The sequence below is a fragment of the Salmo salar genome, chromosome ssa06, assembly GCF_905237065.1.
Source record: "Salmo salar chromosome ssa06, Ssal_v3.1, whole genome shotgun sequence".
NCBI lineage: Eukaryota > Metazoa > Chordata > Actinopteri > Salmoniformes > Salmonidae > Salmo > Salmo salar.
Window position 1 is genome coordinate 77680598 of NC_059447.1, and position 24129 is coordinate 77704726.

Genomic DNA, 24129 nt, shown 5'->3' on the forward strand with positions numbered 1-24129 from the left:
TGATTTAAAGAGGACTCATTCTTATTCCATAGGCTAATATCTCACAGATTAAACATACACCACAGAGCACATATTAATGTGTAAATGGTGTTGTTGTGGTGGATACTGTGTGTGGTATTTGCTGGAGAAAAGAATGAGATTAACCGGAGGAAGAAGAGAAAATGGCAGCCGTTGCAAACAAAGGGTCACTGTGAGCATGCAAACATGCAAGCACGCAAACTAACACACACACAGAGACAAAGAGCTATTCTCTGTTTAAGTTTTGGAGCAGAACAATGATTCGGTCTATTGTCAGAACAGACCATGTGCCGGTTTGTCTGTAAGGTTAGGAAATGCCAGTCTAACTGAACATTTGTTTGGTCTGGGTGCTTGAGTCAACCACATAGCTGCTGCCCACTGAATGAATGACGAAGGCAGTTACCTTTAGCTGAAGTTTCGATCAGGGCACGGCACGGAACGCATCCCTGAGGAATTTAAAGCACCTCCTTGAAATTCTCATTCCCTCGTTCGTTTTGATTTCAGACACGGTAATGTGTTTGTGGCTCTGTATCAGGCAGGGTCTTTATTTGATGAATACGTGAACAGTCATTTTAGGTTTTCCAGGCGAGATGATTTGCAGGCACACAAGGGTGAGCCAGCCAACAGGGGTGGGGGTGGGTGTGGAGGTGGGGAGAGCGTTCTGTAAGCACTCTGTGATTGGACAAGGCATGAAATATGGCCGCCTCATAAGATAAGGGAACGTGTGGGGAATTCGAATGAAGCCATCTCAATATTTTTCATTACTGGACCTGCAGTGATTATAGCTGACTGGCTGTAGCTCAGCCATAGAGTCTATGAAGGGTGCCTGTTATATAATACAGTATCTTTGACAGTTACGTTTTGAAATGTGGAAATTGTAAAAGTAACAGATGCATTAACTGGTTAACTGCTTTTTAATATCTTATTAATTCGTTTTTTAATATCTTATTAACAAGTCTTTAGTCAGCTAGAAGCGTACACAGTGTTTATTACCTAGGGAAATGTAAGAGCTGTCATATAAAACATTTAACAACATGTTGTCTACTGCCATAATGAAATGATGGTATAGTCAGCAAAGCTCAGTTAAACACTCCCTATAGTGTGTGTGTGTGTGTGTGTGTGTGTGTGTGTGTGTGTGTGTGTGTGTGTGTGTGTGTGTGTGTGTGTGTGTGTGTGTGTGTGTGTGTGTGTGCGTGTGTGTGTGTGTGTGCGTGAGAGAGAGAGAGAGAGAGTTTGTCTTAGCTTGTATCAGGACAAATAGTCAGTTAGGCCTAGGAGTGGCTTGCATGGAGCAGTGGTGGAGAACCTGACGTGTGTTAGAATCATCAATAAGAGGATGACACTGGAAAACATCTCCACAGACATTTTTTTGATGATATTATGCTTCCTCTGCAGATATTTGGAGCTTCCTACCAATCCCAAATGAAACAATCACCAGCATTTTGGATTTGGAGAGAAAGAGGGAGGGTGGTAGAGGCTAAGGTTAGGAGAGAAAGAGGGAGGTAGAGGATGAGGTTTGGAGAGAAAGAGGGAGGTAGAGGATGAGGTTTGGAGAGAAAGAGGGAGGTAGAGGATGAGGTTTGGAGAGAAAGAGGGAGGTAGATGAGGTTTGGAGAGAAAGAGGGAGGTAGAGGATGAGGTTTGGAGAGAACGAGGGAGGTATAGGATGAGGTTTGGAGAGAAAGAGGGAGGTAGAGGATGAGGTTTGGAGAGAAAGAGGGAGGTAGAGGATGAGGTTTGGAGAGAAAGAGGGAGGTAGATGAGGTTTGGAGAGAAAGAGGGAGGTAGAGGATGAGGTTTGGAGAGAACGAGGGAGGTATAGGATGAGGTTTGGAGAGAAAGAGGGAGGTAGATGGATAGATTAGATAGTGTTTGTGCTTGAAGAGGGGAGGGAGGGGAAGGAGGTCGAGGAAGGTAGAGAATAAGGCAGCGTGTCTGTCTCAGAGGCAGATGTCTGGCAGCTGTCAGAGGGAAACAGAAGAGAGTAAATCATAGTAAATTAGCTGAGCCAATCAGTAAATGTGTCTGACCTTGTTAACATGACAGAAACCTATTCTCTCTCTGCTGGATCTGAGAGTAACATAAAGCGTCCTGTTTATCTGTCAGTGGAGATGGACGTGGACCATTCACCCTCACACATTGATTGTGTTGATTCTGTGGTCCAGATTTGTAGGTTGATTATGTAGCAGCATGTTTACCTTGGGCTCTATTCAATCCGTATCGCGTTGCAGCATGATAAAAATGTCATATTCCCGTGTTAGCGGAGACTGCATTCACGGTAAACTCTGCAGATGTCGGCTCAGTAGGAAATTACCTTTACATTTCTATCACGCTATCTGTAACGCTTTACAGATTGATTAGAGTTCTTTGTGTTATCTGAATATTACTTGCTGATTCCCACTTAGATTCCCATCTATTTGCACTGCAAATAAGTAATTCAGTTGAATAGATTTTCACATGATACCTTAGATATTGTTCTCTTGTGTTATGCATATATTTGAAGTCAGAGGATTGGATTTATATAGTGCTTTTTTATATAGGGTTTTCCCAAGTGCTTTCAAGCTCTCTACATAGTAAGGAGGAGTATATGTACTGTAGCATATACAGTACGTAGGCCAGGTTATGTCCTAGCTGTGTCAACTAGTTATGACATACGTCTCCAAGGGGTATCCATGTTTCTGTGACAACAACCCTAGTGGATGCTCCCTCAGCATGAATCATGTCTTCACAATGTCCAAGAGAGGTGATAAACCCCGGGCTTTCTAGTTCACAGTCATAATGACAACGGTCTTATCAGATCTCATTTTAAATGGATCAGAATCGAAATGGAATCTTTAGATCAGAATCTAAATGGTTCACACACACATATCTCTAGTCCATTAAATAATATGACTCAATAGGTTGATTAAATAATTAATTGGTTTTCTAAAATTCTATTAATTGATGGCACGTTTCCAGTTGCCCTCTGCACCCCTCAGTTTAGGACTGGTTGATGTGCTAGTTTCAGCGGTAAACTGCAGAGGGGATAACAGGCAGCCTTGAGGGGCTCCAGAGAGAGAAGCCTGCCTGTTTGTGTTTGAGATGAAAGCCTTTCTTTCTCTGGTAACAAATTTTGATTCCCTGTTTTTCAATCTAATTTGATTTTAAAGGCACTGCTGCTGCTGCTGCTGCCCAGTCTGTAAGCGATTTCTGTAATCCAAGATGGCTGCTGGTCATGTTTAGCCATGCAGGAGAAGGAAACGTCTAAAGAAAAGCTATGGAGGGAGGAAAGCGAACATACTGTGTGCTTTGTGTACAAAAATCCCACGGGACAAAAATTGGTTGAATCAACGTTGTTTCCACGTCATTTCAACAAAACAATTCAATGTGATGATGTTGAATCCAAGGTGGAAAATGATTGGATTTGAAAAAAGTCATCAACGTAAGGGAACTTTTAACCTAAATCCAATGACAAGACAGTGACATTTTCTGTTGATTTCACATTGAATTCACGTTAATTGACGTGAAATCAAAACTAGACATTGAACTAACGTCTGTGCCCAGTGGGATAGCTCTCCAGTGGCTGTAAAAAAGGTTATGAGTGATACTGTATTTTGTTAACATGATAAATTGTATGTAGGAGTCATATATTACAGTATACGACCTAGTCAGTTACCAAGAGGAAGATGGCTTTATGATACTGTACTAAAGAGTACTGATTACTGTAATACATCTTTAAGATTACTGTATTAAAGATGTGGCGCTTGTTACAATCGCAGATGTTGTGAGATTCCCAAGACACATGTAGGCTCCAACTGCAAGGGAACAGAACGATCTGGAGGGCAGAATATGGAATAGAATCTATATTCCCTTGTCACGAACGATGATACACTCTCTGACGCATAATATTTTACATTACTACACATAACTTTAACGTTGGTGATTTCGATGTTGTTAGGTTGTTAGGTTACACTTGTAAAGATGATTTATTATAGTAATCAGCGGAACCTTACTGTGAAGGGTACATATATTCTGTGACATGCATACCGATACGATTGCCCCTCTATTATATTTAGCAAGGTAAACAATGACTGTCGTCAATCCCTCAGTGAATGTGAGTGGGTGCTACTGAGGAGAGATCAAACCCCTGTCCGACAGTGGAGGCTGCTGAGGGGAGGATAGCTCATAATAATGGCTGGAATGGAGTAAATGGAGTGGTAATATCCACATGGAAACCATGTTTTTGATGTGTTTTGATACCATTCCATTGACCCCATTCCGGCCATTACTATGAGCCGTCCTCCCCTCAGCAGCCTCCACTGCTGTCTACTGTATGATTGAACCTCTAATGATTCTGGTCTACAGGGAAACACAGCACAGGCTTACAGTGTCCAGTGTGCTAGCTAGCTAACCCACAATATTCCGTCGACTTGACTCTCTAAGTCTGCCATCATTCTGCAAACATCAATGACTCGCGCACTTCCTTTTCATTCAGTGGAACAAATGGTGTTGCAGTCACTAATCCTCTATTATACTGGTCTCTAACTGCGCCAGGGACTGCAGATGGAAAGCGACTGCCGTTCATTCGCCTGAGATCCAAGAAAATAGAGACAATGTGATCAAACAAAACACACCTGTTTGGGGGTGTAGATTCACTTTTGATGTGTAGGTTAATTACTGTGGCATTGGGCAAAACACATAATGTAGCAGCCTTCCTAAAAAGACAAATATCTACACTAGCACTGAAGCAATGTATTTGGCACGCATTCTAAGTGGTATTCTAGCATGTCAATTGGAACGTAACCTTAGCTCTGGGAGCATAGTTGTTTAGCTTAGCATGCTAAAGGCTGTCGTTTAGCTTAGCAGACTAAATTATGTTTCTAGCTTAGCGTGCTAAAAGACGTTATTTGGCTTAGCATGATAACATGTGTTGTTTTGTGTCTCCTTTCCTCCGCTAGTCTTCCCCGGCCTCCCAGTAGGATCTATTCTTTCCCGTTGGAGACCAACTCCACACCATACAGCCAGTAGCCATGGCTGAAGACTTGGACATGCGCAATGAGCTGTCGGATATGCAGCAACGCGCCGACCAGCTTGGGGATGAGGTGAGCAATACAACCCCTACCATGCTACTGTTTACCACATCTTCAACAGATTTATAGACACGTGAGAGACACTCAAGCCTTCAGGGAGTACACAGAAAATCATCCAGAAATAGGCATATACAACCACTACACGTAAAAAACAAATATGAAAAGACGAGCTTGGAATAAAAAGGTGTATGCTTTAGCTGTAGAATTGATAATAAACTCATTCTTCACTCTCCACATGACATAAAATCCATAGATCCAGTTAAATACATCTTCCACCTAAAATGACTGTACACGTTACAGTGTCAGACATTACCATAAGATAGCCCGCTAGATGACCTCATCCTGGCAGCAGCAGCCAGCTCCTATAGAGAAGGGTAATGTGCTGTTGGCCTCATCGGCTGCTCGATGCCAGGGTCTGTGTGTCAGGTGGAGGGATGGTCCAACTGCATCCAGTCTTATGTAACGGTGAAGTGTGTGTGTTAGTTTGTACGTGTGTGTGTGTGTGTGTGTGTGTGTGTGTGTGTGTGTGTGTGTGTGTGTGTGTGTGTGTGTGTGTGTGTGTGTGTGTGTGTGTGTGTGTGTGTGTGTGTGTGTGTGTGTTGCCAGCAGCCTCAGTACTAGCCTGCAGCAGCCTTGCCCACATTTCTCCCGCCTCTCCGATGACTCACACTCTCACAGCTGAACAGAATATTAAACACACACACACACACACACACATGCAAACACAACCAGGACATACAATGGTGGTTCCAATCACAGTTTCCTCTCTCTCTGTGTCCAATCACGTCGCTAATGCTAAACAACATCTCACCTTGAGACGTTTCTTACACAACGGCCATCTTGAAGCTGCATCTCTGAGATTCAGAGTATAGTGGTGGTCACTTGGTTTCTGATGGGGGGTGGGGGATAGGCTGACTAGAAGAGGCTGACTGTAAACATTACAGCGTTGAGGCTCAGCCTGTGAGCCCGGGCTGTGTGTCCTCCCTCTCCCCACCGCCCCTCCCCCACCCCCCGGGGCTCAGCAGTGCAGTGAGCTGCCTCACAGAGCGGATCCGAGCTGCAGCCATGCAAAAGGGATAAGATATCACAGCTCCCACAGAAACCCCACAGCCCCAGTACAGCCAGAGCCTCACAGCCACATGCTTAATGATCTCTATATAGAGAGAAAATTGGAGCATGCCGCTATCGCTCGCTAGCTTGCTAGTTGGCCAACAGTAGAAGAGGTTGAAAAGGGGGTTGGGAAATTGATCCCAAGCCTTCAATGTAGAGTATATGCAGTTATTTTACGACATGGTTTACAACAGTTTGAATGATACTGATAAATAGAAGCACTGTTTTAATCTTATTTAAATACAAATGTATTTAAAATACAAGTTCAATAATGCTTCCAAACCTTTTAAATGTATTGTTTGCACAGTATTGTCATGATTGTGCATAATTGTGATTTTGTGTTTTTTTGTGCCTCTAAAGAAACATATCTTATAACTGACTCCCTGTAGCTACATCAGAGTTCTATCATTTCCATGATGATCATTGTAACAATTCAACCTACTGATACACAACATTATATTTTTATTTTAACCTTAAAGGTCCAATGCAATCATTTTTATCTCAATATCAATCATTTATGGGTTACAGTTAAGTATCTTACTGTGATTGTTTTAAATCAAAACCGTCAAAAAGAAACAAAAATAGCTTCTTAGCAAAGCAAACTGTCTGGGAGTGGGACTGTCTGGGAGTGGTCTGAGTGGGAAAGGCAAAACTGAAATCTAGCTGTTAATGGCAGAGAGGTTTGGAACTCTTTCTTATTGGTTTATTAACTCATTTACTGCTTGGTGATGTCACCAGGCAGGCCAAAACTCCATCCCACCAAAACAGGCTGACATTTTAGGTTGTCTTTTCAAACAGCTCTTACACTAAAAGGGCAATATGATAATATTCACAATTTCACAGTATTATTCCAACATCATAGTGTGGAAATATATCAAAGACAGGAAAATCATGTTCTTGATTGCACTTAATATAATATGTATGAAATTACAGAAAATCAATTAGTTCAGCAAATTAATGTAATATCTATTTTACCTGTTGTTAACTAAGCAAGTCAGTTAAGAACAAATTCTTATTTTCAATGACGGCCTAGGAACAGTTCAGGGGCAAAACAAGATTTTTACCTTGTCAGCTCAGGGAGTCGATCTTGCAACCTTGCGGTTACTAGTCCAACGCTCTAACCACTAGGCTACCTGCCGCCACAGTATCATTTTGATTATCATTTTGATTGTATTGGTAATTGATTCCAGTTACAATTCTAGGCAGTTATATTTCACAAACAAACATGTGGTGCTATCTAGAGTAGACCATATGGTGGTATCTAGAGTAGACCATATGGTGCTATCTAGAGTAGACCATATGGTGATATCTAGAGTAGACCATATTGTGATATCTAGAGTAGACCATATTGTGATATCTAGAGTAGACCATATGGTGATATCTAGAGTAGACCATATGGTGATATCTAGAGTAGACCATATGGTGATATCTAGAGTAGACCATATGGTGATATCTAGAATAGACCATATGGTGATATCTAGAGTAGACCATATGGTGATATCTAGAGTAGACCATATGGTGATATCTAGAGTAGACCATATGGTGCTATCTAGAGTAGACCATATGGTGCTATCTAGAGTAGACCATATGGTGCTATCTAGAGTAGACCATATGGTGCTATCTAGAGTAGACCATATGGTGCTATCTAGAGTAGACCATATGGTGCTATCTAGAGTAGACCATATGGTGATATCTAGAATAGACCATATGGTGATATCTAGAGTAGACCATATGGTGATATCTAGAGTAGACCATATGGTGATATCTAGAGTAGACCATATGGTGATATCTAGAGTAGACCATATGGTGATATCTAGACCTGCATCTCAACCTCCACTCATATCTGTAATGTCTTCTGATGCTTTCCAGTTCTAATGTTTCATCTCCTTTCTGTCCACAGTCACTGGAGAGCACTCGTCGTATGCTACAGCTGGTGGAAGAGGTAAGAGAAAGACACCATTCATACTTACAGTGTTCACAACACCAAGCCAGAATACAATGCCGAGCCGTGCGCGGTATTGACATGGGTAAGACATGCACTGTGTGTTCTTGCATGTAGAGAACCAGGATCTGCCTGGCACAGCAAATTCACTGGAGCACATTTAACTCGGAGAGTGTTAAATATATAACTTTTACAGTGCACATATGAGTCCCACTAATACAGTGTTAAAATAACACTGTTGAGAGTTTTGAAATGTTATCTTGGTAAGCAGAGTGGAGTTGAGAGAGAGATCAGAGGAGAGAGAGAAGAGAGAGAGAGAGAGAGAGAGAGAGAGAGAGAGAGAGAGAGAGAGAGGGAGAAAGAGAGATCAGAAGAGAGAGAGATCAGAAGAGAGAGAGCGAGAGAGAGAGTGATCAGAAGAGAGAGTGAGAGAGAGAGATCAGAAGAGAGAGAGCGAGAGAGAGAGAGGATCAGAAGAGAGAGTGAGAGAGAGAGATCAGAAGAGAGAGCGAGAGAGGTCTCTGATGACAGCCTTGTGCTGCATATCTCAAGGTCATATTGATCATCAGTTCATATATCTCACCGAATAGCACAGCACAGCACCTCCCTGTCATCACTGGAGGGAGAGAAGGAGGGGGGGTGGACAGAGGGGGAAAGATGGAGAGAGAGGGAGAGGGGAGAGAGGGAGAGATGGAGGGAGAGAGAGAGAAAGAGCAAGAGAGAGGGGGAGAGGGGAGAGAGAGAAGGATAACAGCACCTCAGATGTAACAAACAGACAAGTGTAGGTGAAGATAGAGGGAGGGACTGTCTGACAAAAGAGAAAATGGAGGATAATGGAGAAAGGGAGCAAGAGAGGAAGAGAGGGACAGTTAGACTGCGATGATTAATCAGATGATTAGCGATAAGAGTGTATCACCCCACAGGTGCAGAACACAGATTCTATTTGATTAAAGTGATTCTCTCTCTCTCTGTCGTCATAAGATTTAGGTGAGCAAATTCTCTTTTTCATACAAACCAAAATGGATCTGCATTTCCAAACACATAATGATGGAATTCAGGTGGATCCATCTCCATCCATACGGTTTGCATAAGGTGACAGTATCGAGCCAAGCTGAGCCACGCTGAGGGGTTCACACTATGGGGATCGTATTTGATTGTGCCAAGAAGACTCCCCTGGGAGTCATATTAATTAACTTGGGATTTCTCTGGGAAGTGGAATGCTAAATTACAGAATAGTTTATACACTGCAGTTGTGGCTCATTGCTCCACCCTTGCCCCAAACGATGATGCTCTCTTCCTTGTAAACTGCTGAGGAGGCAGGGGAGGCATGGTGTCTTATTTATGCTGCCGATGCTTCATGTTTATTAGTCAGCCAGGAACTGTAAAAGTCTCCATGATATCAGGAGGGTTTTGTTCTGTTAGCCACATGCACACTGGTCAGAGGTCCATACTGTATCTGTATCTAAAGCCAATCGATTACTAATATGGATAGTGTTGGCTAACCTAACATAGCAGGTGTAAAAAGATGCCTGAACAGAGTCCCACACTCGTTTTTCAGGGGAAACGGAAGTTAGGTTGAAAATACTGTATCCCTGAAAACCGACCCTGCAGAGAGTGTTTTGGGCTGGCTATTCATGTAGCTTTCTACCGACCCTGTGGAGAGTGGTTTGGGCTGGCTATTCATATAGTTTTCTACCGACCCTGCGGAGAGTGGTTTGGGCTGGCTATTCATGTAGTTTTCTACCGACCCTGCGGAGAGTGGTTTGGGCTGGCTATTCATGTCGTTTTCTACCGACCCTGTGGAGAGTGGTTTGGGCTGGCTATTCATGTAGTTTTCTACCGACCCTGTGGAGAGTGATTTGGGCTGGATATTCATGTAGCTTCAGAACCCCAAGGTCTCCAAGTGTTCTGTAATCCACTGCTGGGATTGGTGAAATGATCTTGCACAGATATAGAATAGCAGTGTACAGGCTGCTGTAAGAAAAAAAGATGGTGCCTGCATCGTAAATAGGCGTAAAGCCCGATTTTGGCATTATTATCAGCTTTCAATCTGATGTAAAACTTTTCATTTAGGATATTTTTTATCAATCGTCTTTGTATGTCAGCTATTTACAATGTGTCATACCAAACAAAGTGTTAATGTTCCCTGGCTTATAACATCTGAACCTGATCAATACTACCCCACTTCCTCTCACAGGAGGGTAACGGACGACCCCACATTCCCTCAATATCTACATTTTTAAATATAAACACCTACAACATTAAAACCCAAAGCGCTAACCATTACAGTAAAGTCAAAGACACACAGGTTGGCCAATCCAGTTTAAAATCACACCAGAAACGGTTAGAATATGCAAATATTCTCAGGCTGTTACTGTTTCTTGAGAGATTTCAAGTTGAGCAAATGGCAAGACCTTGGTCTAACTTTGTCTAAGGCTTGAGGTGGGGTTTTATTCTGATGGTCGCCTCCTGTTTTCCAATCATGTTGCCTTGCACTCTAATCTGTATTCTATAAGGCGTCTATATCCGCCCTTTGTGATCTGACCTCTCTCTTTCTCTTTATTTCCTTCCATTCATCCCTTCCTTCTTCACCTCTCTTCGCTGTGGTTATTGGGGATTAGAGTAAAGATGCTGGTATCAGGACCTTGGTTATGCTGGACGAGCAAGGAGGTAAGTGTTGGATGTTTTCGAGAAGGGAAATCCAATGGGACGTCGTTCCCAGCCTTGTATCTGATGTTTTGCTAGGAATAACATAACAGTGCATGTTTTGAAGTAGTTAGCTAGAACGACAGATTCTACCGTATATTTCAACTTGAGTTATTTTCAAGTGTTTTGTACATTGAAATAGACAGATATATGGATGAAGTTACAAAAAAACCTAATTTGGTTATCTTTTAGACGTTTATGTAAACAAACAAATATAGATATTCTTGATGGTTGAATTGTTTCCTGTGGGCTTGCTCATATCCATTACATGCCAGTTCATAACTATAAGGTTTTCTCCAACTACCCCTTTGAAACAATGATTTTCATCTATTTTAATTTCTGCCCTAATGCATGCTTTATGAATTCCACTGCAGGTCAACAATTCGTTTGAAACCTGACGAAGAAACTAAAAACACTTTATTCCCCCCGTTTTCTAACTTTTGGTTTTGTTTGCTAACTGCTTTTTCTTGGTGTGCTAACACATTTTCTTTGGTTCGCTAACTTCATTACCTTGGTTTCACTAACTTATATTTTTTGGTTTTGCTAACACGTTTTCTTTGGTTCGCTAACTTCATTACCTTGGTTTCACTAACTTATATTTTTTGGTTTTGCTAACACATTTTCTTTGGTTCGCTAACTTCATTACCTTGGTTTCACTAACTTATATTTTTTGGTTTTGCTAACACGTTTTCTTTGGTTCGCTAACTTCATTACCTTGGTTTCACTAACTTGTATTTTTTGGTTTTGCTAACATGTTTTCTTTGGTTCGCTAACTTCATTACCTTGGTTTCACTAACTTATATTTTTTGGTTTTGCTAACATGTTTTCTTTGGTTCGCTAACTTCATTACCTTGGTTTCACTAACTTATATTTTTTGGTTTTGCTAACATGTTTTCTTTGGTTCGCTAACTTCATTACCTTGGTTTCACTAACTTATATTTTTTGGTTTTGCTAACATGTTTTCTTTGGATTCGTTAACAGTTTTTCATTCGCTTTGCTAACAGCTTTTCTCTGCTTTCGTACCCCAAAGACAACAAGTATACCTCAAAACATTCTCAGGCCAAACATCGCAACAACCACCCTTTGTTTACTATATTTAAGTCTCCATTATACTTCTGTGCCAAAAGTTGAATTAGAGAAGCCCACTTATCCATAATTTGGGTGAACTCTTCCAGTCATGGAGGTTTGTCCCTAAAAGGCCACCAACCGAACAGTAGGCCAACGTGTCAAAGGTGTAGTGATAAAACCGGTTCTGTCTCAGAGTTGGGGAAGTAAACCAAGGATCGATTTAACGACAAAATTCATTCTCATTCTTCCATGGATTTACACACTAACAATTGAACACACTTTTGTATCATCCCTGGTTAAATGCAGTTTGTGAATGCACTGTATTATGGCATGTCATGAAAAGATGTAGCCACACAGAAACAAACAGTACAAGTCAACATGTTTAACACATACTGTACTCCACTAAAGGACTACTGCGCTAACCACGTTCCTTAAAGTCGTGTTACTCTATAAAGCAGACGAAAAATGCAGACATGATTTACACCTGATAGTGACCAATAACAAATGTTATATAGAGAAAGTAATAACATGGCCTAAACCCTGGTTCAGTTGAACCTTCCCACTGGGCACAGACATCAATTCAACATCTATTCCACGTTGGTTAAACGTCATTTCATTGAAATGACGTGGAAACAACGTTGATTCAACCAGTGTGTGCGTAGTGGGTTATTGGCATTACCATTGGTTTGTTGTGCTTGGATTGACCAGAGGACATAATTGTCCTGCCGGAAGGCATTAGCCTCAATCTAGCCTTCTGATTGTCCGGTTCGACTGCAGTGATCAGATCCTAATGGGAAAGCCCACAACTGAGGACCTTAATTACAGACTCACTGTAATCTGCTCATTCCTTTATCATCCCTCCATATCTCTATCATCCCTCTATATCTTTATCATCCCTCCATATCTTAATCATCCCTCCATATCTCTGTCATCCTTCCATATCTTTATCATCCCTCCATATCTTAATCATCCCTCCATATCTCTATCATCCCTCCATATCTTTATCATCCCTCTATATCTCTGTCATCCCTCTATATATTTATCATCTATTCCTCCATATCTCTATATTGTCATCCCTCTATATCTCTGTCATTAATCTGTCATCCCTCTATATCTCTATCATCCCTCTATATCTCTGTCATCCCTCTATATATTTATCATCCCTCTATATCTATGTCATCCCTCCATATCTCTATCATCCCTCTATATCTCTGTCATCCCTCTATATCTCTGTCATCCCTCTATATCTCTGTCATCCCTCTATATCTTTATCATCCCTTTATATCTATGTCATCCCTCTATATCTTTATCATCCCTCTATATCTATGTCATCCCTCTATATCTCTGTCATCACTCTGTATCTCTATCATCCCTCTATATACATGTCATCCCTCTATATCTTTGTCATCCCTCTATCCACTTAACTCTCCCCTTCTGCAATCCATCCGTCCAGGGTTACAGGGAAGTGTTTTTTAATCATGAATCTTGTTCTGGAGGCAGCTCTGCAGAGTGGTCACTAGCTGGAACATAAACATCACCCTAACCTTAACCCCACTGCTAACCATAATGCCTAACCCTAACTTTAAATGAAGTCCAAAAAGCACAACAAAAATCATGCATTTTTATAATATAGACAATTTGGACTTTGCAGCTGGCACATCTAGCGGAAATCGCGTAGTTCTGCTTCAAGGACAAGACTCATGACTATAAACGTCAACCTGCTCCAGGGTTGCCTCCACAAAGCCCATTTGGACGGCTCACTAGTTGCTGAGGTGTCTGTAAGCCTGGCTAGCTGCCCTCTGACCTCCGCTTATTGATGGTGTCGTATTGGAGAAGCCTGAGGCTGATGCAGTGCACAAGGATTGAATTAATCACAAAATGAAATAACAAAGAAAGCTGGATGGAAAATATAGGGTCGTGTAATGTTCCACTAGCAAATAAATTGATTATTTCCATTTTACGTTCTTCTTCTCCTCTGTTTAAGTAAAGGTCACATGACTAAGTTGTTGCTACAGTACAAAAGCATGCCAGGGATTTTACAAAGGTGGACAGTGTCAATGGGCTTAGCCTTGACTGTATTCCTGACATACTCTACTCTACCTTCCAACCTCATCTCACTATAACACATACTGCACGTAATTCCTACGCAGTCTCCTAAACCACGACCCCGGAGTTGTCCATCCACCCACCTACCTGGGGGGCACCCCTCCCACACCAGGGCTGTGGTCAATTCCATTTTCAATTAATTTACTGCAGGGAATTACATTGAAAATGCATTAATTTAATGAGAATTTGATTTAAATTAAACTGAAATTAAATTAATTAAATTAAAATGAGTAAAAAAATCCTTATAGACAATGTTGTCAATTTCTCCATTCATTTTGAACTTTCTGCTGAATTGACAATGGAATTTACCCCAACCCAACCCTGCCCCACACCACACCACATCAATAGGACCCACCCAGCTACCTTCACCATGTCCAGACCCCATTGCCCATGAACGGCATACAGAATTTCCTAGGGGAAGGATACTGTAGGATAGAATCGGTAGGATTTCAGATTTGCCCTAAGTTTCCATGAAGCTACAACCATGGGGAACGTTGTGAAGGGTTATATCTTTAGATTTTCAATTTAAACCACTAAGATTTATTTAACATAATTTCCAACACTAAAAGGCTTCTGTAAAATGAAATTAGTATATAAAAATTGATGTATGGAAACTGAATGTCTCAGTCATGACTTGAATCAGTCCCCAGTACTCTGAAGATCCAGCTCATGTTATACTAGTGTAATGATGCTCTCAATAGAAACTCACACACAGCTCAATGCTCCTCCTGACTCATATATTTCTGTCATAGTCAATAAAATTCATTCCACTGCTGTCATCCCTTTGTCCTGACCAGAACAACTGGATCGTGTTGAAGATGGCATGAACCATATTAACCAAGACATGAAGGAGGCCGAGAAAAGTTTAAAAGATTTAGGGAAATGCTGTGGCCTTTTCATATGTCCCTGTAACAAGTAGGTACTGACCCAACGAGCCCAAAGGTTCTTCACTATGTGGTGGCGTCCAGTTCTTTTCCTTTCGTCACAGTGACTGTCTGAATCTGTTGTCTTCTCTTTGTCTTCTCTCCTCCTTTCTTTTGTTTCCTTTTCTTCTCACGTGCTTCGTTCTGTGGGGGATAAATTACTTGTGTTTAATCAGAGCAAATGGAGCGCATCGAGGAGGGAATGGACCAAATCAATAAGGACATGAAGGATGCAGAAAAGAATTTGAACGATCTAGGAGCATTCTGTGGTCTTTGCTCCTGTCCTTGTAACAAGTAGGTGCTGCCTGCCTGCCTGCCTGCCATTAAAACCAGGGTACAAGTGGCGTCATAGTGGTCAGTAGTGCGCTAGTCTTCTCCAGCTCTAACCAGACTGACTCCACCCCTCTAACCTCTAACCTCTGACCTCTTATCTCCACGCTCAATGACTCAGCCTGAACCAAGGAGGCCATGACGGCATAAGACAGGCACACACACACATCCACAGAAGACATGCTGTCTCGCACACATGCTGTACACACACACACATACAGGCACGCACGCACGCACGCACACACACGCACACACACACACACACACACACAGTGACTGACAGGAGCCTCAGGTCCTCATGGGTCTCGCTCTAGAGATCGTCCGGGCAGGCCTCCAGACATATCCCAGAATCCTTTGCGCCATCCGCAGGCTCGGCTCAGGAGCTCCCCACAGGCCCATCTGTCACAGCCTACGCTGAACCAGGGTGTCAGAACAGTGCATGGAGGTTGTTAACAACAATGCACTGTTAGCCTATACAGTGTGTAGAGAGTATCTGAGTTCCCCTCAGCAGCATAATAGCCAAGCTGATTACTGCCCACAAAATGTCCAAACACTTACTGTCCCTAACTAGTAATGCTAGACAGGACATTCTATGACCCCTGAACACATCCAACCACCAAAGGTCTTGACTCCTATCCATCCGCAAACCAAACTCTCCTCCACTCAGACCAGGTCAAAACTCATTAGCAGTGCCCTTCTCCAAGCATCATTCTCCAAGCACCATTCTCCAAGTACCCTTCTCCAAGTACACTTCTCCAAGTACCCTTCTCCAAGCACCATTCTCCAAACACCATTCTCCAAGTACCCTTCTCCAAGTACCCTTCTCCAAGCACCATTCTCCAAGCACCATTCTCCAAGTACCCTTCTCCAAGCACCATTCTCCAAGTACCCTTCTCGTCCAAGCAAACTTCTCGTTTGCACGCTTAAATAAGAGTCTATGGAACAGCACCATTCTCTTCTTGCCAGACTATCAAAGCCACTATAGTTGCTATTCCTATAACAGCCACTATAGCCACTACTACTATCATAGCCACTATAGTTACTATTACTATCATAGCCACTATAGTTACTATTACTATCATAGCCACTATAGTTACTATTACTATCATAGCCACTATAGTTACTATTACTGTCATAGCCACTATAGTTACTATTACTGTCATAGCCACTGTAAGATTCCAAGACTGCTTAACATTTTCCTCATCTGCATGTAAATACCACACCATCAGACAACCTAAACAAGCTGACATCTGTAGAGTAGATCGATAGCAGCATGGCATGCGTGAGCCATTCTCTCTCTCACTCTCGCTCTCTCTCTCTCTCTCTCTCTCTCTCTCTCTCTCTCTCTCTCTCTCTCTCTCTCTCTCTCTCTCTCTCTCTCTCTCTCTCTCACCCAACCCCATAATGACTACTGACTGGAATGACAGGAAGAGCATGACCCTTGAATGCCATGCATGCTGATAATGCACTGAGAGTAATGGTACACATGATGAAATACTAATGCTGATGATGTTCATGATGAACTCCTGTTATTTGTCATATAATTGTAGTCCGGGGCCTCAGATTCATTTACCACTATTATGGAAGCCACTAGAACAATTAGTATATGAGGTTGACAGAAACCCAGGGCTACATTCTAGTTCTCTAGATCTATACTGGAGTAAAAATCTCAACCCACTGGATTTAACCTCTATTGTAGGTGTCTTTTTTCTTATTCCAATCAAATGGAATTGATCCAATCAAAATGATTTGGTCAAATCAGATAGAATGAAGCTTCTTATCTAGTAGGACTATTGGGATTTAATATTTTATCAGCCTGTGGATCAAAAGCATTCACCCTGATGAGGGTCTGTCTGCATGTCTGATTTACATAATATCCAAATAGGTCCAGTTATACTGTAAATTGATGGAGGTTATAAAGGAGAAAGATAGAAAGATATAGCGAGAAAGTTACACATGGCACATGGAAAGGATGTGATAACCGAACTGTAGCCTATACAACACAAATTGTATAACATCATTGAGACGGGTGAATGTAGGAGGAGAGGAGGAGAGTTAACCAGGCAGTATGTCTGACTGTGTGTGTTTACCACGGTGGTCTGTCACCGCTGTCAGAGAGCCAAGAGAACCGTCGCCCCAGTCCATTTCTATAAATACTAGCTCAGTGGGAGGGCTTATAATCAGCCATCTTTTCTATCCTCTGATAAAACAAGAAATGTTACAGAAAGGAATATCTACCTTCCCCACTCTCCAAGGTTACAGAAAGGAAATATCTACCTTCCCCACTCTCCAAGGTTACAGAAAGGAAATATCTACCTTCCCCACTCTCCAAGGTTACAGAAAGGAAAGATCTACCTTCCCCACTCTCCAAGGTTACAGAAAGGAAAGATCTACCTTCCCCACTCTCCAAGGTTACAGAAAGGAAAGATCTACCTTCCCCACTCTCCAAGGTTACAGAAAGGAAATATCTACCTTCCCCACTCTCCAAGGTTACAGAAAGGAAATATCTACCTTCCCCACTCTCCAAGGTTACAGAAAGGAAAGATCTACCTTCCCCACTCTCCAAGGTTACAGAAAGGAAAGATCTACCTTCCCCACTCTCCAAGGTTACAGAAAGGGAGGATCTACCTTCCCCACTCTCCAAGGTTACAGAAAGGAAATATCTACCTTCCCCACTCTCCAAGGTTACAGAAAGGAAAGATCTACCTTCCCCACTCTCCAAGGTTACAGAAAGGAAAGATCTACCTTCCCCACTCTCCAAGGTTACAGAAAGGCATTAAATCAATTACGCCATTTGGTTTCAGACTGAGGACAGACAGACATGGTTTTAGGGAAAGAAATTAAATGAAAAGAAAAACACAGGTAAATATAAAAAACGATAGCTCACTGTCCTCTCATGCTCCATGTTGAATGTTATGAAGCAGAGAACATTTGAAATAATTGCCTACTAGATACAGTATAACATACATTTCACACAGACAGATCTTTGTGATGATTGTTACAATCTTAACAACTGCAGTGTACTAATAGACTCATTAAACGGAGCCTGAAGCATAGACTCACCCAGGGCCTCCTTAGCCACTTGTCATGGTTAGATCTCTGTCAGACAGTGTACATAGAAAATCTAGATACAGCTATATAATTAGTCTTCAATTCATCTTGTTTACCTCGCAGTATTTGTTAGATCCACTGCTATATACTTCTAATAATGTATTTATATATTTATAAAGCGCATTTCTCACACTCGAGGCGCTAAAAGGTATTGCATAAATAATATTTATTCTCTGAATCAAAATCAAATCAAATCCAATTTTATTTGTCACATGCGCTGAATACAACAGGTGTAAACCTTACCGTGAAATGCTTACTGACAAGCCCTTAACCAACAATGCAGTTTTAAGAAAAATATTTACTAAATCAATTTTTTTAATTTTTTTTAAGTAACAATCAAATAACAATAACGAGTCTATATACAGGTGGTACCGGTACCGAGTCGCGAAACTGAAATTGAGGAAGCCTACGTTTTGTCCAAGATCTCATCTTCTGACTGCGCCGGATAACTTTTACAGATCAACCTTAAGTCTATGTAGTTTGCTTCATTACTAGATAGATTTACAACCTGAACAAGACACTTGATGTTGAAAAGAAGCATACTCTACAGTAGGGTGTTACGTTCTGTTATGTCCCTCCGGTTTGTTTTCTTTTGCAGTTCTTCACACCTGTCCCCAACGATGTGGCAGTCCAGTCCTGTTTCTCAGTGTTGTCTGTCTGCCAAAGCCTTGTGTCTCTGTTATCTGTCACATATAGTCACACTGAGGCTGTCTCAGATGGCACCCTATTCCCAGTGCTGGATGTGTGTAGGGAGTAGGATGCCATTTCAGATGCAACCTAGGATATACCATTGTGAGGGGGGAGGTGGGGGGGACATTTCAATATGAAGGAATGCTTTGGGGCGGGTGGTGGAGGGTGGCACAAAGTGAGTAATCCTAACTGTTGTTTACAAAATGCATGTAAATACTAATGGCACATCTTTCAGCTGGGAAAAGGCATGTGTCTCAGCATACTAAACATGCCTTAATACAGTAGAGTATGTTATATACCTAGGAGATATAACATCACACTAATGATGATAAAACTAGAGAATGATGGATTGACCAAACCCATGCCTGCTCTCTCTGCTTTGCTTGGTTAGTGTCTAGTCTTCGACCTGTTTCTCATATTTCTATGTAACGGATCGATGCATGATGCTACAGTTACACCTGATAGATGATATCTAGCAGTGGTTAAGCCTCACCCTCCTCTTCCTCGGTCCAACGCAGGATGAAGAGTGGAGGCAGCAAGGCTTGGGGGAACAACCAGGATGGAGTGGTGGCCAGCCAGCCTGCCCGCGTGGTGGACGAACGCGAACAGATGGCCATCAGTGGAGGATTCATCCGCAGGTGAGGGGGTTAGGGTTGGGCAGTGGTGGGGGGGTGGCGTGGAGGAACCGGTGGATTGTTGATGTAAAGATCAGGGATATCCTGTTATATAGAGTTGGGGGAGCTGTAGGGACCAGGGATATCCTGTTATATAGAGTTGGGGGAGCTGTAGGGACCAGGGATATCCTGTTATATAGAGTTGGGGGACCTGTAGGGACCAGGGATATCCTGTTATATAGAGTTGGGGGAGCTGTAGGGACCAGGGATATCCTGTTATATAGAGTTGGGTGAGCTGTAGGGAAAGGGCAGTTTGATGGGAGGCAGAATGTCTACAGGTATGGAGATAGGGAGAGGGGGGGTAAATAGATAGAGGTGGGGGTCATGAACGATTTCCATATGAAGCTTTAAAGGTGTGTGTAAGGACGACAGGGGTCGGGAGCAGTAGTTACCATCTGCTGGTATGACGGGGGTAGAGCATTTTGTTGAGGGTAAACAGGGTGTTGTTTAGCCAGCTGTTTGGGCAGGAGGCTGAGGTTCTCAAAGCAGGAGAAATCAAAGGTGAAGTTTGTACAGGACAGGATGGGACACTACCTTTATCAACTGTATTGTTAAACCAATATGTGTTGTGTGTGTGTGTGTGTGTGTGTGTGTGTGTGTGTGTGTGTGTGTGTGTGTGTGTGTGTGTGTGTGTGTGTGTGTGTGTGTGTGTGTCTGTGTGTGCGCGTGTGTGCGTGCGTGCGTGCACGTGTGTGTGCGCGTGTCAGCCTAAATTGTGTGTTTCTTCCACAGGGTAACGGATGATGCCAGGGAAAATGAGATGGATGAGAACCTGGAGCAGGTGGGAGGCATCATCGGTAACCTGCGCCACATGGCCCTGGATATGGGCAACGAGATCGACACCCAGAATCGCCAGATCGACAGGATCATGGAGAAGGTACTGCTGGTGGTCCTCTGCTGGTCCTCTATTGGTCCTCTATTGGTCCTCTATTGATCCTCTATTGGTCCTCTATTGATCCTCTATTGGTCCTCTATTGATCCTCTATTGGTCCTCTATTGGTCCTCTATTGGTCCTCTATTGGTTCTCTATTGATCCTCTATTGGTCCTCTATTGGTCCTCTATTGGTTCTCTATTGATCCTCTATTGGTCCTCTATTGGTCCTCTATTGGTCCTCTATTGGTTCTCTATTGATCCTCTATTGGTCCTCTATTGGTCCTCTATTGATCCTCTATTGGTTCTCTATTGATCCTCTATTGGTCCTCTATTGGTCCTCTATTGATCCTCTATTTATCCTCTATTGGTCCTCTATTGATACTCTATTGGTCCTCTATTGGTCCTCTATTGATCCTCTATTGGTCCTCTATTGATCCTCTATTGGTCCTCTATTGATCCTCTAATGGTCCTCTATTGGTCCTCTATTGATCCTCTATTGGTCCTCTATTGGTCCTCTATTGATCCTCTATTGGTTCTCTATTGGTCCTCTATTGATCCTCTTTTGGTCCTCTATTGATCCTCTATTGATCCTCTAATGGTCCTCTATTGGTCCTCTATTGGTCCTCTATTGTCCATCTGCTATTATTTAGAGTTGTTGTCCAAATAGTCATTAGCCTCACATCTCAAAATGTTATTATCTGTGTATATTATCTGCAAAACAGAACCACAAATAACTAATGTTCCTCTCTCTATCGCTCTCTCTCTCCCCCCCTTTCTTTATACAGGCTGATTCCAACAAGACCAGGATTGATGAAGCCAACCAGCGGGCCACAAAGATGCTGGGTAGTGGCTAAGCTCCCGGAGCACGTTGCTTCTCCCGCAAGCGCAGTTTGTCACAAGGCGCAAACATGCTTTTATCATGGTATTTACCTTCTAGGTTTGCACACATGCACATATCACCTCCCCCCATTGTAAATGTTGTTATGTGTATTGTCTGTCTGGCTTTTTCAATGATTGTCCTCGTAAACAAAAGTATTTCTTATACTCCGTATCATTCTTTCCAAAGGTTGTATATAGTGCTGACTCGATGGCTCTAGCTCACTTGTGAAGTTTTTATTCTCTTTATCAAATATATATATATATATATATATATATATGATATATATATATATATATATGATATATATATCATATATATATATGTATAAAGGTACACTGCTGGATGACAAGTATAATAGGAATGCTATACAAGCTGTTTTTCCTTTTCAGTATATCAGTATTGTCTTAGTAAAACTGTGTCATTCCATCAGCTGCTGTCATGCTCCTTATTTTGATGTTGTCATGACGAATGAAGAAGAGGAAAAAAATAAGATGATAACAAACGATAGTAAATTTAAAAAGCACTTACGTACAATCACTGTCTTTGGTTCCTTTCCCTCACCGCAATTATCATGAGTTACTGTTTAGACAATGTGCAACTAGATTTGCTGTAATAGACATTGCATTCCAAGTGATGTGAATTGTGCGTTCTGCATGACAAATGGTAGATTTTAGAGTCATATACATAAAACCTGTCTTAAAAATATATAAAAACAATAACATGGCAGTAGCAAAGTTGACAAAAGCATGCTCAGTATTAGGACACAGTTGAACGTTCCATACTCTCCTGCAAGTTTGCAATAGTGCCACTATTCCTGTCAAAATATATTTACAGACTGTGACCATCATTGTAAAATAATGCAAAATGATCTTAACGTGAAGAGATGATGATGGAAGAATGAGGATATGGCTGTAACCGCAAAAAATGACGTGTTTTTTTCTAAATGAATATGCAGTTCAGTGAAGATATGGAATACGTGCTGAAGGGTGTGGTACTGGTTGTGTATTGTATCATAGATTTTGGATGCTCTGAAAAAATGAACAAATTACACATTGTTTGCAATGTAAAGCAAAGACGCGTATTTCTGAGAGACCTTACTTTTATAAGAAGACTGTATCCTGTTAGTTTAATCTCCCCGTGTGGTTTGTTATTGGTCAAATAATAATGATAACTAAATAATATGAATATCATAATAATAATAATGTTTTGAAACAAAAAATGACATACAAAAGTTTTGTTTGCTTCTGTACTTTTAGAGCTATGCACACCAAATCGCCAAGATGTTGAGTAGTTAGAATAATAAGATGAAGAAATACCTTCTCTGAATGACACAATAGATTAAACTGAGATTGATGTCCTCAAAACGCATGTGATATTCAAACTCCCTCTGTATCCTGTCAGTTTGTGAAGTCGTGGAACATTTTGTAGCTAGCTGAATTGATTAAAAGTAATAAACCCTATTCTCTGTGCTCTGTGTTAATTGGTCTTTCTTTCTCTTGTCAATCAATGGTTTGTCTCCGTAGAAAAACAGTTGCTAATACAGTTGAAGTCGGAAGTTTACATACATGCCAAATACATTTAAACTCAGTTTTTCACAATTCCTGACATTTAATCCTAGTAAAAATTCCCTGTCTTAGGTCAGTTAGGATCACCACTTTATTTTAAGAATGTGAAATGTCAGAATAACAGTAAAGAGAATGATTTATTTAAGCTTTAATTTCTTTCATCACATTCCCAGTGGGTCAGAAGTTAACATATACTCAATTAGTATTTGGCAGCATTGCCTTTAAATTGTTTAACTTGGGTCAAATGTTTCGGGTAGCCTTCCACAAGCTTCCCACAATAAGTTGGGTGAATTTTGGCCCATTCCTCCTGACAGAACTGGTGTAACTGAGTCAGGTTTGAAGGCCTCCTTGCTCGCACATGCATTTTCAGTTCTGCCCACACATTTTCTATAGGAATGAGGTCAGGGCTTTGTGATGGCCACTCCAATACCTTGACTTTGTTGTCCTTAGGCCATTTTGCCACAACTTTGTAAGTATGCTTGGGGTCATTGTCCATTTGGAAGACCCATTTGCGACCAAGCTTTAACTTTCTGACTGATGTCTTGAGATGTTGCTTCAATATATCCACATAATTTTCCTTCTCATGATGCCATCTATTTTGTGAAGTGCACCAGTCCCTCCTGCAGCAAAGCACCCCCACAACATGATGCTGCCACCCCCGTGCTTCACGATTGGGATGGTGTTCTTCGGCTTGCAAGCCTCCCCCTTTTCTTCCAAACATAACGATGGTCATTATGGCCAAACAGTTCTATTCAGACCAGAGGACATTTCTCCAAAAAGTATGATCTTTGTCCCCACGTGCAGGTACAAACCATAGTCTGGCTTTTTTATGATGGTTTTGGAGCAGTGGCTTCTTCCTTGCTGAGCGGCCTTTCAGGTTATGTCGATATGGGACTCGTTTTACTGTGGATATAGAAACTTTTTGTACCTGTTTCCTCCAGCATCTACACAAGGTCCTTTGCTGTTGTTCTGAGATTGATTTGCACTTTTCGCACCAAAGTATGTGTCACGGTTGTCGTATGGATTGGACCAAAATGCAGCGGGAATATGTATACTCATCTTC

The 24129-nt window shown here is 41.7% G+C and overlaps 1 protein-coding gene across 1 annotated transcript in view; it reads left to right on the forward strand.

The window, feature by feature from the left end:
• sn25a (Synaptosomal-associated protein 25-A) overlaps nucleotides 1-22970 on the forward strand; it is a 31992-nt gene extending 9022 nt beyond the window's left edge. The window contains 7 exon segments of the mRNA NM_001173949.1: nucleotides 4956-5099; nucleotides 8098-8139; nucleotides 10761-10809; nucleotides 15119-15236; nucleotides 19592-19711; nucleotides 20480-20624; nucleotides 21407-22970. Of these exon segments, the coding sequence (NP_001167420.1) occupies nucleotides 5028-5099; nucleotides 8098-8139; nucleotides 10761-10809; nucleotides 15119-15236; nucleotides 19592-19711; nucleotides 20480-20624; nucleotides 21407-21475 (615 nt within the window). The 5' untranslated portion in view covers nucleotides 4956-5027 and the 3' untranslated portion in view covers nucleotides 21476-22970.
• The last annotated feature ends 1159 nt before the right edge of the window (nucleotides 22971-24129 follow it).